Source organism: Cetorhinus maximus, chromosome 15, assembly GCF_964194155.1.
Source record: "Cetorhinus maximus chromosome 15, sCetMax3.hap1.1, whole genome shotgun sequence".
NCBI classification, from domain to species: Eukaryota; Metazoa; Chordata; class Chondrichthyes; order Lamniformes; family Cetorhinidae; genus Cetorhinus; species Cetorhinus maximus.
In genome coordinates this window covers 97870226-97890470 of record NC_135893.1, presented here as the reverse complement: position 1 = coordinate 97890470, position 20245 = coordinate 97870226, and the positions used below count along the sequence as shown (strand labels likewise).

The window sequence follows — 20245 nt, the reverse complement described above, 5'->3', positions numbered from 1 at the left end:
AATTGACCCTCTGCTAGGGGAAACAGGTCTACTCTATCTAGGCCCCTCAATCAGGTCACCCTCAGCCTCCTCAGTCCTAAGGAAAACAACCCCAGACTATCCAATCATTCCTCATAGCTGAAATTTTCAAGTCCTGGCAACATTCTTATAAATCTCCTCTGCACTCTCTCCAGAGCAATTACGTCCTTCCTGTAATGTGGTGACCAGAACTATGCACAAAATTCCAGCTGTGGCCTAACCAGCGTTTTATACAGTTCCATCATTACATCCCTGCTCTTGTATTCAATACCGCGCCCAATAAAGGAAAGCGTTCCATTTGCTTTCTTTACCACCTTATCCACCTGTCCTGCCACCTTCAGGGACCTATTGACATGTACACCTGGGTCTCTCACTTCCTCTACCCCTCCCAATATGCTCCCATTTATTAAGTATTCCCTAGCTTTGTTTGTCCTCCCCAAATGCATTACCTCACGCTTCTCTGGATTGAATTCATCTGCCATTTTTCCACCCACTCAATCAAACCATTGATATCATTCTGGAGACAACAGCTATCCTCTTCACTGTCAATGACAAGGTTAATTTTTGTGATACCTACAAATTTCCCAATCACGCCACCCACTGGACTATACGGTGGAAGGGTGAAAATTGGAGGCAACGTTGATTAAATTTTCTAGTTCAGGGTGAGACAAGACATGGTTTGGATGGGGACTAAATGGGCCTGTGTGCAAAGCAGAAGCACAGGACTCTCAGGCCATTTTGGTGGGGATGGACAGGAGATACACCAATCAATCGCCATAGAATTCCACATGAATAGTCAGGAATAAGTTTAGCCTTCAAGTGAAGCAACATTAGAAGCCAGAGAATAATTGGGCCAGAGCACGTACACGTAACTCAATCTTCATTTCAATTCATATATTGTGGCCTTATTCTTATATTTCCATGATAAACTCCTATGTCCACATTTATATTGCAAGCCGCCCAGGTAAATTTGTCACATTATAATTGCACCTTTCCACCAGATAGTGGCACTGAAGCATCTCCAAAGAATGGAGTGAGACAGGAAGATTGCAAACGTAACATGGAAAGTTTACATAGGCAGCTTCTATTATGAATGTGGATACAGGGATTTATAATAAAAATTGTTCACTGAAAGTACACAAACATACATTATTAATATATTAGTTGCTTATCTCTTTTGCCACCCACCTCTCATCGAGTCCCTCCTCTCTTAAGACCACCCATCTTCATCAACTCCCACTTTTCCCCTCTCAATCACACCTTAGGCTCTCAATGGCCTATGATCCCTCTCCCACCTTTTTAAACTCTCCTGCCTCCCTCATTCTTTTTCTCAACTGTTCCCTCCTTACCAACCCTCATCCCTGACATTCTCTCTCAACCGCTCCTTCACTCAATCCCATTTCAACTGGTTGCTCTCAACTCCAGTCCTGATTCTTTTCCTAGCTAACAACTCCTTTTCTCTCTCTTCCAATGACTCCCGACTATCTGAACGTACACCCCCACCCCCATCACGCTTACTCATCGCTCCTTTCTTCCGACGTGTGTCTCATATCAAGACTCTGCTTTGAAATCTCAACAACATCAAAAAATTCAAATCAGTATCAGGAAACTAATGGTTTTCTATTCATGACTTTCTGTGCCTGGATCGTTGGTGACAGAAGTTAGAATCTCTGTCTCGCAGGTATAAGCCCTCAGGCAATGCCATTTTCTGTCAAAATACAGGTGGAGATAATTATTTGGATCAAAATTCAACTGGTTTTATTCTGTTGATACTGGACAGTAGCATGAACCAAGACTCACTTCTCTTGCTTTCTCAGCTTAATACACTTCCTGAAGTTTTTACAACAAAAACAAAGGTTGCAGTTGGTGTTTCATTAGCACAGTCATTTTTCCTCAGTAATATAGACACATTAGCTTTTTTTAAAAAAAATCTGCTGATATATTTGACCTCAATTATGCTTATAAAATGTGCCCTATTGTTTTTCAAACTATTGGAAAGTGCTAGAAACTGAAGGCAAATTTTTGACCAGTACAGCTGCCCGAAAAGTCCCTGGGAACAGCCATTTCCTGCACATGCTCAAACAGCACAAGCCAAATTCATTCAGTGAACCACATGCCAAAGTAAAAAATATCAACTCTAGGTTCACACTTTTGGAAGAGATTGAAATCTTCAAGCCAAAACTACAATGGAGGCATTAAAAGACAACTCAATGGATTATTCATATTATTTTGAAACATGTCAGTGTTTTTTTTGATTAAACCCTTGTTCAAGCATTAGAAATTTCAGTTACTGAGGGGAAAAAGTGGCAGGTTAAAAGTTTTCAAAAAGCATTTTGAACAAATTGTTAAAATATGGCGACCAGTTGGAAAGAATGATGAGCTTATGAAGGCAAGACCCATGTTATATGTAGACATAGGAATTTATAATTGACAAAAATATGAAAACAATATGTTATATGGTACTGACATGAAGTACGCAGTGATACAAGATTATAGATATATTGATATATTTCTCATGGCATTACGCACTGAGAGTTTAAGGATATGATGTCTTATCCAATGCCCAATATATTACTAGAACCACTGGGTTATGGTGACTCAATGAGTCAAATAATATTTTTATAGTGCATTATTGTTGTATTTGAGTTAAGTAATTGTGTAAGTTTACATGGAAAATGTAAATCAACTACTTTGATTATTATTGCAATAATAACTTTAAGCATGTAAGTGATGCTAATTCCTTTGGAAGGTGTCCAAGGATGCAGGTCAGTATGACATAGGGTATTACATCGTGTCACGTAGAAATTACAACATGAAAACAGCCCGTTCGACCTCATCAGTGTGTTGGCATTGATCCTCAATCTGAGTGGTAGTCAATCTCCAAATTTTTATTTTGCTTAAACCTTTAGGCATTAGAATTTTCAGGTTCAAAAGAAAAAATGGCAGATCAAAAGTTTTCACATATTTGTTCACTCCCCTTTCCTTAAACCTATTTTTAAATGTCAACACGGTCTCTGCTTTAATCACTAATTCTGGTCGTACTTCCCACAGAAGCCTCAGAACTCATAGCGTAAAAATATTTCTCAGCCTCTGTCGGAAATCTCTTACATTTAATCTTATACGTACATCCCCTGGTTCTAGACTCCCTCAACTACTAAAAACAGTCCTTCTCCACTTACTCTGTCTCGCCCCTCCATAATTTTAAACACTTCTACCAAATTATCCCTTAACTTTCTTTGCATTAACAAAAACAGCACCAACTTTCATACCTTTCTTCATGTTTGCATTTTCTCATACAGATGGTACCTTAGAGAATCCCCACCCTCTGTGTGCTTTCCCCACAGGATCTCAACTCTAGTATTCTGTAGGCCACCACAAAACCCAGCATTCCAGGAGCTTTTATACAACCCTGTCCACTTGAGGTGTTGCTTTTAATGTTGTGAACCTAAACCTCTCAGTAAAGTCCAGGATTACAACTGGTAACAAGTGAAGAGGACACTCAGGTGGACTGCATACCTCAAACATACTATTTTAACTCAACATTGTATGCAGCTCTTTCTTGAGATTTTCCCCTGCCTGGTTGATGCTCTGAAACTACAAAGCTGAAAAAAGGAATCATTTTATTAGGAGCTTCCATCTCTCTGAGGAGGCTTCAGGCCAATTCACATCCAGCAACCTGCTCTGAAAACTCTGCTCATATTTTGACAGCCTTGACAAATTGCACCACAGCAGCTGAGACAATCTACAACATTCTAAATAAAGCAACCCACAACATTCTTAAAAAAAAAGCAAATTTGCCCTCTCTCCCAATGTTAATGGATCCTCTTAAAAAATTCCAGGGTCCGGATCTACACGTTTATCAAAAACTAATTATTTCTTCCTTGGGCCATACTCTTATCTGTATACGAAGTTTCATTGAAATCCACCCATTAATTCTTGAGGTATATTGTTTACAGACAAATAGACAAACGGGCGAAAACATTACCTCCGCCCACCTTCAGTGGCAAAGGTAATAAGCATGGTAATGATTGAGAGATTAAGTATGCAAATAGTTTAAATAGTGTTGCTTGTTAAAGGAGATTCAGCATGCATTGAGCAAAGGAAGGTCATGCTTTATTAACCTGGAGTTCTTCCAAATATATTACTGACATAGGGGACAAGGGGAATAAATTGACATCATAAACTAAGATCTTCTGAAAGTTCTGGACAATGGTATATCAGGGTAACTAATGGAATAGAACAATTGCCTTAGAACGATGCCATAAAAGGATTCGTTCTGTGGCTAAAATCAGTCGAGGGCTATTGAACATGTTGTGCTGATTACACCAGTTATCCACGGTTGCGTTCCTTATCTCTGGGCATGTTCTAAGTCATTCAGCTGTACTTCCATCAAAGACAGAGTTTGTAGTATTTTGAAAAGAAGAAACACTCAGTGCCCTTGCCTCAAAATCACGTGCAAGGACATTATTCAATTTTTGTTACTTTATAGAAGTGGTACCCTTTCATCAATGATCTCTATTACAACATTAAGTCAATATATGGAAAACAAGAGTGATTGAGTACAGTGCTTGTTAACGCGCAGATACGGCAATTTCTCTAAGTGGGCATTTACGAATGTAGCGACAGTGCAAAGAAGCTTCTGTTTCACAAAGTCACAGTGGGCTATAAATAAGTTATTAAGACAGAGATGGACTCTGAGTAAAACAGGGAGAGAATCTCTCCAAGAATACATCAGTCCAGCATAAGATCAGACCCTGAGTCCAGATTCAAGCTGCCTTGCATGGATAGTACAGTTTCAGTGTAAAAGTGACTCGACAGTTGTAGTATAAACACATCCTACATTTCTTTACACACGGACATAAGAATGAGACGAGCTTTGTAAATGTATAAAGAGAGGGAGATTACTAATCCTATGTATTAAAAGATTTATTTGGTTAATCTCAAAAGGCATCTTCTAACCAAAAAGAATATTTTATCTTATCCTGATTACCACAAGGAAAGCCAACCTCTTATATTCCACTGAGCACTGAGTGCTGTCAATGGGGCAATGCAAACGCAGATATTCAAGTCCACTTTTCTCCCCTCTAGCACTTCAGCTGCACCCAGTCATGCCCTACACATCCTCGTTTTGCATTGGGTCACAATCAGGAATCCCGGTTGATTTCTCTTGTCCTCAATTAGGGGTGCTGAACCCAGCCATGGCAATTCACCTCTACCATGACTGAGACCAGCTGACAGCACAGTCAACAGGCCACTCTGTTCACAGGGCTCAGCACCAGGCTTGGTCATGCATTTGGCTGCCTGAACTATCCTTACATTGGTCAGGTCTGGCCCTCAAGCACTATGAGTAAAGTGTTAAAGATCTGAGTAAGTTGTGTTAAGGCCATGCATAAATGCTTATTTCAGGATAGAACTATAACGATGTTAGCTTAAAATGAAACCCAAGGAAGCAAATTGAACACATCACAACAAATAAAGCTCCTGTGCCCCTCAAAAACAACCTGCATTTACATAGTCTTTAATATTGCAAAACATCACAGAATGCTTTACAAGTCTGACTATCAAAATTAAATTTCAGACTGAGCTACAAGATAGCAGCAAAAACTTAGTCAGAGAGAGGTTTTCAGAAACATCTTAAAGGAGCAGAGAGCTAGGGAGATTCAGGGAGGGAATTCCCAGAGTTTAAGGAGCCGAAGGCACATCAGAATTGAAGTACAGAGAATTTGGAGGGTAGTAGGGCTGAAGGAGATTATAGAGATAGGGAGGATTTGAAAGCAAGGATTAGAATTTTAAAATGGAGGCATTGCCAGGCAGGGTTGAACGTAGGACAGTGAGCACAGAACTGGTAGATAAAAGAGACTTGGTGTGAAGTAGGGTTTGGGCAGAAGAGTTTTGGGTAGCCTCAAATTAGTTGAAGATGGAAAATGGGACGCTGCCCAGGAAAGCGTTGTTATCCTAGTAATCAGATCAGTAACAGGTCAGCAATCTGCTGACAATCCCTAGGGTCAGTGACTGACCCTCACTGTGTCCACCCCCAGGGTTAATGACTGACCTTCATTCTGTGACTATTCCAAGGGTCAGTCACTGACCCTCAACCTTTGTCCATTCCCAGGGTCAGTGACTGACCCTCACTCTCTGACAATCCCCGGGGTCAGTGACTGACCCTCACTCTCTGACAATCCCCGGGGTCAGTGACTGACCCTCACTCTCTGACAATCCCCGGGGTCAGTGACTGACCCTCACTCTCTGACAATCCCCGGGGTCAGTGACTGACCCTCACTCTCTGACAATCCCCGGGGTCAGTGACTGACCCTCACTCTCTGACAATCCCCGGGGTCAGTGACTGACCCTCACTCTCTGACAATCCCCGGGGTCAGTGACTGACCCTCACTCTCTGACAATCCCCGGGGTCAGTGACTGACCCTCACTCTCTGACAATCCCCGGGGTCAGTGACTGACCCTCACTCTCTGACAATCCCCGGGGTCAGTGACTGACCCTCACTCTCTGACAATCCCCGGGGTCAGTGACTGACCCTCACTCTCTGACAATCCCCGGGGTCAGTGACTGACCCTCACTCTCTGACAATACCCAGGGTCAGTGACTGACCCTCACTCTCTGACAATACCCAGGGTCAGTGACTGACCCTCACTCTGACACTATTCCCAGGGTCAGTGACTGACCCTCACTCTCTGACTATTCCCAGGGTCAGTGACTGACCCTCACTCGGTGACTATTCCCAGGGTCAGTGACTGACCCTCACTCGGTGACTATTCCCAGGGTCAGTGACTGACCCTCACTCGGTGACTATACCCAGGGTCAGTGACTGACCCTCACTCTTTGACTATTCCCAGGGTCAGTGACTGACCCTCACTCGGTGACTATCCCCAGGGTCAGTGACTGACCCTCACTCGGTGACTATCCCCAGGGTCAGTGACTGACCTTCACTCGGTGACTATTCCCAGGGTCAGTGACTGACCCTCACTCGGTGACTATCCCCAGGGTCAGTGACTGACCCTCACTCGGTGACTATCCCCAGGGTCAGTGACTGACCCTCACTCGGTGACTATCCCCAGGGTCAGTGACTGACCCTCACTCTCTGACAATCGGGGGAAGGATACTCGGGGGCGGGCCTGCTTCCGGTCCCCTCTCCTCCTGCTCTGGGGCTTACGGACTTTAATAAATTAATTCCCATCGACTCCATTCCGCTCGCCGACCCCACACTCACGTGCTGGTGCGTTATTTGGGACGTCCGCCATCATTGCCTGTTGCCGGAACCCGTACTTCCGGTGTCCCTAGTGCAGCGGCTATTTCTACCGCCCGCCGCTCGCGCCGCTGACAAACGTTCCCCCCACAAATAACAGCCTTGCACCTCACACTGTGCCCTGCTGCCAAAATGCACCACCTCTGAATTCTCTACATTGAATTCCATCTTTGCCACTTTCTTGCCCATTCTGCTAGCCTATTTATATCATGTTGCAGGCGATTTGTATCATCCTCACTGTTTGCCACTCCTCCAAGTTTAATATCATTGGTAAATTTTGAAATTCTGCTCTGTATTCCAAGATCCAAGTCATTTATAAATAGCAAAAAAAAGAAGCAGCGGTCCTATCACTGACCTACTAGGAACACACTGTCAACCACCCTCCAATCAGATAAATAACCATTTACCACAACTCACTGTTTTGTGTCTTTAAGCCAATTTTTTAAATCCAACTGGATACTGACCTTCCAATTCCAAGAGCCTCAATTTGTAAACCAGCCTTTTATGTGGTACTTTGTTGAATGCTTTTTTAAAAGCCCATATAGACTACATCCACTGCATTCCGGTCATCACATTTCTCTGTTACTTCATCAAAAAATTCAATCAGATTAGTCAAGCATGATTTGCCTTTTACAAATCTGTGCTGGTTATTCTTAACTAAATCAAGTCTCTCCAAGTACTTGTTGATTTTTTTCCTGATTATTGTTTCTAAAACCTTACCCACTATTGATGTTAAACTAACTGGCCTATAGTTGTTAGGACATCCATCCTTTCTTGAATAAGGGTGTCACAAGTGTTACTCTCCAATTCTCTGATACCTCCTCTGTATCTCGGGAAGATTGAAAGGTTGTGGCAATTCCTTCCACTATCTCCATCTCCACTTCATTCAGCAACCTGGGATGCAAGCCATTCAGACCAGGTGACTTATTCAGCCTAAGTATAGCCAGTCTTTCCAATGCCTCGTCCTCTCAATTTTCACCCTATCCATTGCTTCTTTTATCTCCACTTCTACCAATATTTTGTCAGGTTCCTCCTCCATATTAAACACCAATGCAAAGTATTCATTAACTATTATAGCCTGGTGTTGCGCCTCTAAGTCTATACAACTTTCTTTGTCCCTAATAAGACTCACTCCACATCTTACTACCCACTTACTTTTTACAAGCTGAAAGAAGATTTTTGGGTTCCCTTTCATGTTGACTGCCATTCTATTCTCATACTCTCTCTTTGCCAGTCTCATTTTCACCTCCACTCTCATCCTATTGTATTTGACATAGTTCTCACTTGAAGAATTCACCTGACATGTGTCATATGCCCTCTTTTTTTGTTTCACCATAATCTAGATCTCCCTTGTCATCCAAGGGGCCCTGTTTTTGGTTCCCCCGCCTTTTGATCTTGTTGGAATGTACCTAACCTGAAGAAACTCTTCCTTAAAATTCACCCATTGTTCCATTACAGTTCTTCCCGTCAGTCTCTTGGTTCCATTTTACCCTGGCTAGATCCCTTCCCATCACATTGAAATTAGCCCTCTTCAAATCTAGACCTTCAGCTGTATGTTGTTCCTCACATTTCCCCATTATTAATCTAAACCTTATGATATGATGATCACAGGTATTCACGTGTTCCCCTATAGATACTTAGTCCACTTGAACCCCTCATTTCCCAGCAGCAGATCCAGTAATGCCTCCTTTCTAGCTGGGTCTTATTCACCCCAGGTATAGCCAGCCTTTCCAGTACCTCCTCCTTTCAGTTTTCACCCTATCCATTGCTTCTACTGATCAAGGAAGTACTTCTGAACACATTTCAGAAATTCTTCCCCCTCCTTATCCTTTGCTCTAACATTATCCCAAATGATATTTGGGTGATTAAAGTCTCCCAGCATCACCACTTGATTGTTCTTGAACATTTCTGTGATTTCCCTGCAGTATGCTCCTCTATGTCTCTCTCTTGCTATTTGTAGGCCTACAGAATACGCTCCGTAGTGTGATCATATCCTTTTTTGCTTTTCAATTCTAATCAAATGGATTCTGTCCGTCCTCTCTCAAGGACGTACCTTCTTTCCAACACTACAATTTCTTCCCCAATCAGTACTGCCACTCCACCTTCTTTTCCTCTTCTTTATCTTTTCTGAACACTATATATCCTTGTACATTAATCGCCCAGTTCTCACCATTTTTAAGCTATATTTCCTTTATTGCCACTTTATTACATTCCCACAAGGCTATCTGTGCTTTTAGCTCATCGACCTCATTCACCACACTTTGTGCGTTTACATACATGCATCTTTGCATTCTCCACAGTCCTTTTTAGTCCACTCTTAATTATTATGGAACTACTCCCCTGCTCTAGTACTGCCCAATACTCACTTTACCCACCTTATTCCTCTTTTCTACTTCTATATGCTAGTGCCCCTGTCAATTCCCTGCAAGAAATTGTATAAAACAAACATTTTTGACTAAATTTTTGGTCACACACCAGCATCTTCATTGCTCACTATCCATTCTTTAAAACAATTGTGCCTCCATATAGTGTTTGGTATATCACAGGTGCTTTATAAATGCAAGCTATTGTTAATATTTTTGGTAGTCAGCGTGCCACTTATTAAAACCAGAGTGATTTAGTTATATGATGACATCATTAGGTGATCTGCAGGTAGGGGAAATCTGGATCGAATGAGGGTGGTTTGTTAGTGTTTGTCATCTGGGATTTTCCCAGAAATGACTGCCATCTCCAATTCCATTCACCATGAAAGCAGAAAAGGATGATAAAAAGAAATTCAAACCAACATAACAACATATATTTATATAGCACCTTTAACATAATAAAACAACCCAAGGTGCTTTACAGGATCATTATAAAACAAAATACAACACTGACCCACATAAGCTGATATTAAGTCAGATGAACCTAAGGAGTGTCTTGAAGGAGAATAGCAAAGGGTACAGAGGCGGAGAGGTGTGGGGAGGGGATTCCAGAGCTTAAGGCCTAGGCAACTGAAGGCGCGGCCACCAATGATGGAGGCATTAAAATTGGGGATATTCAAGAGGCCAGAACTAGATGAGCGCAGATATCTCAGAGTGGTGTGGGGCTGGAGGAGATTACAGAGATGGGGGGGGGGCGCCATGGAGGAATCATTTTTTGACTGGGAGACAATGTAGGTCAGCAAGCACTAGTGCGATAGCTGAACAAGACTTGCTGTGCCTTACGTCCTGACAGCAGAATTTTGGATGACCTAAAATTTACAGCAGATGGAATGTGGGACACCAGCCAGGGGTACCTTGGAATAGTCAACTCTAGAGGTAACAAAGGGATGAATGAGGGCCTCAGCAGCCAATGAGCTGACACAAGGGTGAAGTTGGTCAATGTCACTGAGGTGGAAATTGGAGTCTTAGTGATGGTGTGAATGTGTGAGTGGAAGCTCATCTCGGGGTCAAATCTGATACTAAAGTTGCCAACAGACTGGTTTACCCTCAGACTGTTGCCAGGAAGATGGAGAGAGGCGGTAGCTAAAGAAGCAGTTTGGAGTGGGGGCTGAAAACAATGGCTTCAATATTTCCAATGCTTCATTGAAGTAAATATCTACTCATGTAGTATTGGATGTTGGACCAACAGTCTGATAATTTAGTGACAGTGGACAAGTCAAGAGAGCTACTGGTGAGGTGCAGCTGAGTGTCATCAAGTAGCCATGTGAAAGCCAATGCTGTGCTTTTGGATGATGTTGCCAAGGGGCAGCATGTACATGAGAAGTAGGAAGGGGTCAAGGATAGATCCTTGGGGAATGCCAGAGGTAATGGTGTAGGTGCAGTGCAAAAAAAAAAAAGCTATTGCAAGTGATTCTTTGGCTATGATTAGATCGATAAGAATGGAACCAGGTGAGAGTGTTCCCATCCAACTGGATGACAGTGAAGAAGCAGTGGAGATGTGGTCACCCGTGTCAAACAGATCGAGAAAGATGAGGAGAGAAAGTTTATCTTTCTCACTGTCGCGTAGGATATTGTTTAAGACTTTGGTGAGAATTGTTTCATAACTGCGGCAGGGGAGGAATCCTGATTGAAGGAATTTCCACACGGAATTCCATGAAAGATGGGAACAGATTTGGGAGGCGACAACATATTTAAGGACTCTGGAGAGGAAAGGGAGGTTGGAGATGGGATGGTAGCTTACAAGAACATTAGGGTCAAGGGTTGATTTTTTTTTTGAGGAGGGAGGTGATGGCGGCAAATTTAAAGGGCAGAAGAGCAACATCTGAAGAGACAGAACCGTCAACAATATCGGCTAACTTGGGGAACAGGAGATGATTGGCAGTTAGTGGGAGTAGGGCTGAGGGAGCAGGAGATGGGTCTCAAGGATAAGGTGAGCTCAGAGAGGGCAGGATGGGAGATAGGGGAGAAACTAGAGAAAGGTGTGAGTTCAGAGCTGGGGTAGAAAGAGTTTTAGAGGAAGTTTGGCCTAGTGGGTTAGAGAAAGGCAGGCACACATCAGAGGCAGCCAGTCAGATATCCTCACTCTAGTGCATTAATCCTTGCTAGAAATATAGCAATGAGAGGTCACCAGAACACGGAGGCCGAGGTTACCCACTATTGCTGTGCTTTAGACTTGAACAACAACTTGACCTTACTGAAAGTGTAGACCCAGTTTTCAGAAGTCTTTTATTAGCATAGTTTTAGGTGTAAATTAGGGCAGGTGTAAATTGCTCACTAATGGTGAGAGTGAAAATATCATATAAATAAAATTTAATGGGATGCAGGGAATTAATGGAGCCTATCCCAGTTGAAGCCTATCCCAATTGCAGCACAATTCTGCAGGAGTTTGGAGACCCTTGAAGGACACTAACACTAGTAGTGTTAACACTATAGTTAATAGGCACTAATACCAAAACAATTAGTGTTTTTGCCAAGATTGAAGGTGTAGGAGACTAAAAGGCAGGCCGTATTGAAAGGAAAGGAAACTGAGATTGAAGAATTGAGCCTGCGGAGAATTGACAGAGTAGCCTAGGGTCGGACCCCTGTTTAATTGTTGCTACATTTTTTTTTATTCATTTACAGGATGTGGACATCAGTGGCTAGGCCAGCATTTATTGCCTATCCCTAATTGCCCTTGAGAAGGTAATGGTGAGCCGCCTTCTTGAACTGCTGAAGTCCATGTGGTGTAGGTACACCCACAGTGCCGTTTGGAAGGGAGTTCCAGGATTTTGACCCAGCATCATTGAAGGAATGGTGATATATTTCCAAGTCAGGATGATCAGTGGCTTGGAGGGAAACTTCCAGGCAGTGGTGTTCCCATCTATCTGCTGCCCTTGTCCTTCTAGATGGTAGTGGGTGTGGGTTTGGAAGGTGCTGTCTAAGGAGCTTTGGTGAGTTTCTGCAGTGCATCTTGTAGATGGTACACGCTGCTGAAACTGTTCGTCAGTGTTGAAGGGAGTGATTGTTTGTGGATTGAGTGCCAATCAAGTGGGCAGCTTTGTCCTGGATGGTGTCAAGCTTCTTGGGTGTTGTTGGAGCTGCACTCATCCAGGCAAGTGGGGAGTATTCCATCACACTCCTGACTTGTGCCTTGTAGATGGTGGACAGGTTTTGGGAAGTCAGGAGGTGACTTACTTGCCAAAGGATTCCTACCCTCTGACCTGCTCTTGTAGCCACAGTATTTATATGACTAGTCCAGTTCAGTTTCTGGTCGATGGTAACCCCCAGGATGTTGATAGTGGGGGATTCAGCGATGGTAATGTCATTGAATGTCAAAGGGTGATGGTTTGATTCTCTCTTGTTGTAAATGGTCATTGCCTGGCACTTGTGTGGTGCGAATGTTACTTGCCACTTGTCAGTCCAAACCTGGATATTGTCCAGGTCTTGCTGCATTTGGACACGGTGGTTGTGAGGATGGAACTCCTCTGTGACACTCAATGCCACTATTCCAATAGATCAGCATTGCAGCATGACTGCAAGGAGGTGAAACCAAATTTCAGGCCACGGTTGACTAATACTATCAAGGCATGTGCCAGCCTGATGCTGCACAGTAGCTGCAGGTGTCTGTGCAGCCAGTGGCTTGACTCTGTCCCTGTCAAAGTGTCAAAGTGTCAAAAGTTGCAAAGAAGCGAAGAAGGATCAGGAGGGATAATGCACCACGATCAAGGCCACATAGGATGTCATTGACTTCAAAGCTCATGGCAAGGGCAGAAATTTGATTGCAGAGGTTTAAACATTGGGGTCACAGAAAAGATTAACATGAATTTTAGGGGTGACAATTCACATGTTTGAGGATGTTAGAGAGGAAAAGGAGACTGGAAATGGGGGTGTAGTTTGTAAGGGAAGAAGGGTCAGGGGTAGGTCATGGAATATTTGGGAAAGAAAGGAACATGAAATGGGAGGGTGTACTTTGTAATGCCTGTAGCATCGAGGCCAGGAAGAAAGGATTAGCAGGAATTAAGTTGAGAGAACACGAGGTAGGACTCACAGACAAGGTGAACTTGGAAAGGGAATGAGGGGAGATATGGGAGAAAGTAAAGAAAGAGGTGGGTTCTGGGCTGGGGAAGGGAGGGACGAGGCTGGGGTAGCTAAATGGATTGTCTCATTCTTTAGTGACAAGAGGTCTATGAGTTCCTCACACTTGCTGTTGGATGTGAGTCTGGAGGGCAGACCGATGAGGGGTTTAAGGAATGTTTGGTAGTGGAGAAGAAGTGGTGTTAGTTATCTCTGCATTCCAGGACAACCCTATGATATTGAGAATTTTTGGCAGAAGAGAGTAAAGCTTGGTTGTCCCTCATGTGGTGCAGCCAGATCTGAAGCTGAATGATTAAACCAGTTGTTTGCCATATATGTTTAAATCTTGTACTTAAGGAAGTGAAGACGGAGACTGTAGCATGGGGGTAAACAATTCAGGCAACCTGTAATTATCCGCTCCCTCTCTGTCAGCATTAGCATTCTCACCTCTGTGTCTGAAGATGATATGTTCAGGACTTAACCATGTAATCTGCTGACTCTTTAGGAAAATACTGTCAAAGTGCTGCAATATCAGCAGTGGGCAAGATATTAAACCAAATCTTCTGTTCAAGTGTATATAAAAGATCACAGAGCACTGTTTGAAGAGCAGGGGCATTCCCATGGTTTTTGTGCAACATATATGCCTTGTTACAGTCAGGGAAGAGAGGTAAAACTGAAATCCTTTATTTCCTCACCTTCTGTCCATAAGCAGAGGTATTTTAATTTTTGAAATAGGCTGTGACGCGTTTCCTCAAACCCTGTTTGTGACACTAATTTTAATGTGACTTGCGGCAAACTCTCTTTAAGGTTAAACCAGAAGTATTGTTTATTCATACATTCAAACCCAGTGGATGGTCACAACTTCATACACACAAGCACAAAATAAGAAGATAGGAAATACGAGGTTTTACAACTATGAATAACTTAAAAGAAAAAGAACCACAGATATGGATATCAGTTCACACGATTACCGGAGTCCAGAAAGTCAGAGTCCAGTGTATGTTCCTTCATGGAGGAATTACAGTTCAGGTGGCTTCAGCTAGCTGAAGTAGGAGTTGCAGAATTCCTTTAAAGTTGATGGTGACACCTCGAGCTGAAGTTGGTATACAGAGACTTGGTCTGTTCAGCAGGCATTGGTAGGACTCTTCCAGAGAAACAGGCTTCAAGGAGGCTTAGACTTGGTGCAGGCTGTTGGCCAGCCTGGAGTCCTGCTGTGGTGGCTGCAGGTTGGAGGTTAAACAGCAGACCGAGTTGTGAGTCTAGAAATGTAATATTAAAACTTTCCAAAGGCCAGAAGCTTCAGTCATGTGATGTTTCCCATTAATAAGTCAGTTGCAGGCTAACAAGCAGTTTCTATGCCTCTGGTCAAAATCCATTGTTCGCCTTAGGAGATAGATGGTGGCTATTAGCACTTCTGCAGGTATAATGGCTCTCCTTTGTTATAGCACCAGGCTGGAGAGATTGTCTGCTGGTCCCTGGTTTCATTGATTGTAATGTGTCCTCACAATGAGAGGTGTGAGATTCTACAAAGATAAGGGTTGAGCTTTTGCTCTGTAACTGTTGTTGGAAATTTGCAGAAACTGTAGCCAGCATGTGAATCATGTGACCTGTGGCACCCATCTTTTGGTCTAGCAAAGTCCACCTTTTAAATAAGCAAGAAGGTAAGGCTTGATTTAAACAGATTATGATCTATTTCATGTCTTATCCACATTATCAAAAACAGAGTAACTGATCATTTATGACATTGTAGCTTATTGGATCTTGCTGTACATAAAGTGACTGCCATATTTGTCTATGTAACAACAGTGATTACATTTCACATATTGTCAAGATCGAAGCCATTGTCTTTGATCCCTGCCACAAACTCAGTTTTGTAGCCACCGACTCTATCCCTCTTCCTGGCAAATGGCTGTGGATGTCCATACTGTTTGAAAGACATGTGTGAGGTGAGCTTCTGACTACAGTTATGAAAGCCAGACTTACCTTGGAGCTGAAAGCAGTGGTCAGGAACTCCGGGTCCTGACAAGCCTCAGAATTCCAGTGCGTGCGCACACCGGGAGCAGGCTGCACATGCGCAGCTCTGCATTTTTAAGCTCTTCGGGCCCAGCACGCCTATGCATAAAGGAAAATGGCACGAAAACGCAGGTCATGTGACCAGGAGCGGAGCACCATTGAAAAGGAAGAGTCACAGGCAACGTATGGGGTGAGGGCACAGGAGAGAGATCCCAAAGGGAGAGGTCCCAAAAGAAGAGCCCCAGACAGGGAACAGCATCAGGAAGAGGTCCCAGTTAAATTAAGGAAAAAAAAGAAGAGAGAAGAGGCTCCAAACAGGAAAAGGGTTACAGTTTGCAGACTTTAAATGAAGAGGGCTTGAGAGAAGCCCTGAAGATCCAAGTAGGCAGCAGGAGGTTGGTGGCTGCGTACTGCAAGCCACTGGGGCAAAGGTAACCCTTTGGAGCAGTGCTGTTCTGCTCGGCGTGGCCAAAGAGCTGAAGTTGTGCCCGTGAGTTATTGCTGGTGCAGACTCGGGAATCCAAGAGAACGGAATCGCGGGAGATGAGATCGAAACCCTGTGAGGTGAACCGTCGTTGACGCCGTCTGAGTTGGAGCGACTTTAGGAGAGAATTCCAAGGCGAGATCTTCGAAGGTGAAGACGGGAAACCCTCGTGTGAGAAACGGAGTTCCAACGAGATTGGTTGACTCACAGTGCTCACTGATGCCTGGGTGGGTTGTTGAGAAATCAGTGGAATCTGTCTTGGTTGCATCTGTCATTTATTGTACAGTGTGGTGTGTTCAACCACAGTTTGCCTGTTAATTCACATGTACCTCATATTTACCCTGAATGTTAGAATATAAGATAGGTATTGTAAATTGTTTTATCTTTTTGACCTCGTCTGGTAGGTTTGTTTTTGTTTGTTCAAAACCCGTGGAATCTTGTGATTTTATTCTCTGAGCAAGATTCTTCGTCTACTTTAAACAAAATATTATTGATCCCTAGCCAGATCTTACCAAGAACTTGGGAGTCCAGTCCATGGTCATAACTGTACACATCCATGACTTCATTGACGGTCTATTTCCAACTCTATAACATCACCCAACTCTGCCCCTGCCTCAGCTCATATGCTGCTGAAATCCTCAACTTTGTTGCCTCTGGTCTTGACTATTAGAGTCATAGAATCATACAGTCACCACAGCACAGAAAGAGGCCATTCGGCCCATCGTCCAATGCAATCCTGGTCAGTCTCCCATATTTTATCCTGCGTAAACTTGAAGTCATCCAAAACTTGAGCATCCCCAGTTTTAATCACCGTGTACCAGCTGCCAAGATCCTAAACTCTGGAATTGCCTCCCTAAAGTTCTCCCCACTCTTCCTCTTTTCTTCCTTATTATGCTCCTCAAAATGTACCAAGCTTTTGGTCATTTGCCTTAATATCACTTTATGTGTCTTGGTGTCAAATTTTCTTCTTTATTATGCTGCTGCGAGGTGTGTTTGGACGTTGTACCATGTTAAGGCACTATATAAATTCAGGTTATAGTCGTGATTGGCCTGAGGATGTGAAGAGCAATGTCTAAAAGCAAGTTCTGTCCTTTTTATCCTTCCACTCTGTGCATTTACTCGGTTGTCCACCATCCCACAAGGCCAGTTCAGTTTGCTTCAGGCCGCTTAATGTACCTTTTTATTGCCTTGCAATTCACTGCTAAAATTCCAGCTTGTTAGAAGGGCTCTTTTCTGTTTGGAGTATAATATGAATCATTTTTGGGAAAACACTTAAATTGATTTTTAATTTTTAACAAGCCAATGAAGGAAATGAATCAGTTAAGGCTGTGCATTGTCATGCTCCTCTACCCCAACCCAAAAGTAATGTTGTGAGTGTGAGCAAAAGTTAGCTCACATGCAAAATAACCAGACCAAACCATACATTTGACACATGCGCTAATGCACAGAGTAATTTTATCTCCTTTCTTACATCCTCATAGAATATATCTATTTTTCCTTTGTAGGAAATTCTAAGACTAGGAGTAGGCCATTCAGGCTGTTGGACCTGCTTCCCCATTCAATTAGATTGTGGCTGATCTGAGTGATTGTCAGAAGTGGAGATTAAGAAAAATCATATGTCCTTTGTGTATGACATGATAATGACAAAGTAACATCATAAAGCAGCTTCAGCTGTTTGTGTTACCCAGCACTGAGTTGTAGCAAGTATTATAACTGCAGTATATCATAGTCAGCAATGGCATATGAGAAGTATCGCCACTTCTGAAAGTGTCATAATTAATAAGTGACTACTAAAACTGGTAAGACAGCTGGTCAGTGTATGATTCTCTACCTTAATCAGATTTATCTCTGGATTATTTTTCTGTTTTTTCGATCCGTTTCATTTTTCATTTACATTTCCTATACACAGTTTCAAAATTTGCCAAGGAAGAAATATAGAAAAATTAAACTGTTTATTTTTTAAATATATTTTCCCATTTTCTGTCTGCAGAACTGTTTTATTTCAAGGTGCTTTTCCTTCCTAGCACTTTCCCACATTTCCTGATATAACTTTATATGTTTGTTTCTGTTCCTTTATTTCTTTCTGCTGTCTCCTTTTATTCTCTGTCACTCCTCATTTCCTGAGTTTCAATATTCCCCATGCTTCCCCCTCTTCATCTCTCATGGGAGACTGATGTCCCTGTCTGTTATCCTCTTATCCCTGTAAAGTTAATCCTGTCCCTCTCACACTCTCACACCCCATCAGCCTCTTATTTCTGCAGCTTGATCTCCTCCACGAATATTTTTTGCATTCATTCTTGGGATGTAAACGTTGCATTTATTGCACATCCCTAATTGTCCTTGAACTGCTGGGCTATTTCAGAGGGCAGTTAAGAGTCAACCACATTGCTGTGGGTCTGGCGTCACATGTAGGCCAGACCAGGTAAGGAAGATGATTTAGTGAACCAGATGGGCTTGTGAGGCAATCTGGTTAGTTTCAGGAATAGTTTTTTTAAAAAATGTTAATTGAATTTAAATCCCTCCATCTGCTGTGGTAGGATTTGAACTCAATTTTGCAGAGGGTAGTGGGTGTCTGGAATTCGCTGTTCAAGTTGGTGATAGAGGCCAGAACTCTAAACTCTTTTCAAAAGTATCTGGATCTGCACCTTAAGTGCTGTAAGCTGCAGGGCTATGGGCAGGGGTGCAGGAAGGTGGGATTAGAAAGGGCACCTGGGTGTCCTCGGGCTGGCATGGACAAGATGGGCCGAATGGCCTCCTTCTGTGCTGTAACTTATCTATGGCTCTATGTCTCTGGATGCTGCTACTGTCGCCCACCTGCATGCTCGCCACTCACACACTTTCAAGGATTAGTGCAGGCAACAATTGCTGGAGTCAGTCTCATACCACCCTGCACATTGCACCTGGTCAGGACTGGCAAGTGGATTACAGAGAGCTGATTTGCGGAATATCTAACAATGGAAACACTTGTAGGACAAGAAGACACGAGTCCCGGAAGGTAAGAGCATTAACCAGACCGCAACTCTGCTAACGAGAAAACCTCGGCGGCAAACTGTCACAGCTGTCAGGCCAGAGGAACTGTGACGGCTGTGAACTGGTGAAAAAGCTAGATGGCCATGGCCATTGTATGGTCTCTGAAGCTCTGTGAGAAGCAGCAGATGAAAGCAAGCCTTATCACACGATCAGCTGAAATTCACTGAGTCTAGAAAGTAGAAGCTTCAGCTAATGAGCCCAGAATGGGCGATCTCCTGACCCAGGCGGGACCATCTACCGACAGGCTGAGAGGAGGCAGAGGCGTAGACTTAAATCCAACATTAGCTGGTTCCTGGGATCCAGGGGCTATGTCTGAAGATTGGAAGTGAGGAATAATAATCCTAATCTGGAAAAACAAAGGTTGGAGAGCAAAGCACAGAAGCCTCAGGGGAAAACACCCTCCTGTCTGCAATGGTCTTGGCACACACACCATTCTTGGAAATATTAAAGATCTTCCGTTAGTTAAGAGGAGACCATAGCAACATGACAAGTCCACCATGGCCAAACATCGGGGTTTAGCATCGGAAGGAAGACATGTGGATTATACCAAAAGTCACTCTGGGGAACCCTACATTGATTTTAGCAGCGTTTGCCTTGGAGTGAGTGCACTGCTGGTTAAAGCATGAATTGTGAGGGACTGGGTTTGGAAGCATTCGCTAACTTTCACTATACGGATTATTTATTTATTTATTTATTTATTTTCACGAAATGTGGGCTTCGTCAGCACTTATTGCAGCAATGTTGGAGATAATGAATCTGGCACTGGGTATTCTTAAAGCTGAGGCTGAATCACCAACCAATGTACAGCACTTCAGACTGGCTGATGCTCCCTATTCCACTGATCATTTCAGCCGCCATAGGAGGTCAATACACAGCGTAAGTACCGCTGAAGAGGAGATGCGCTAATACATAGAAATCACGGGGGTTATTATGTGATTTCTTGATAAGAACATATGGATCCA

The 20245-nt window shown here is 43.1% G+C and overlaps 2 protein-coding genes across 2 annotated transcripts in view; one reads left to right on the top strand and one right to left on the bottom strand.

The window, feature by feature from the left end:
* nubp1 (nucleotide binding protein 1 (MinD homolog, E. coli)) overlaps nucleotides 1-7363 on the bottom strand; it is a 57780-nt gene extending 50417 nt beyond the window's left edge. Inside the window, exon 1 of the mRNA XM_078559028.1 lies at nucleotides 7245-7363. Within this exon, the coding sequence (XP_078415154.1) occupies nucleotides 7245-7278 (34 nt within the window). The 5' untranslated portion in view covers nucleotides 7279-7363. The remainder of the gene's footprint in view (nucleotides 1-7244) is intronic.
* A 12738-nt stretch (nucleotides 7364-20101) lies between these two features.
* The window catches only part of LOC144691261 (tektin-3-like), an 81277-nt gene continuing 81133 nt past the window's right edge, over nucleotides 20102-20245 (top strand). The window contains exon 1 of the mRNA XM_078559309.1: nucleotides 20102-20159. The gene's annotated coding sequence lies outside the window, so the exon portion shown is untranslated. The remainder of the gene's footprint in view (nucleotides 20160-20245) is intronic.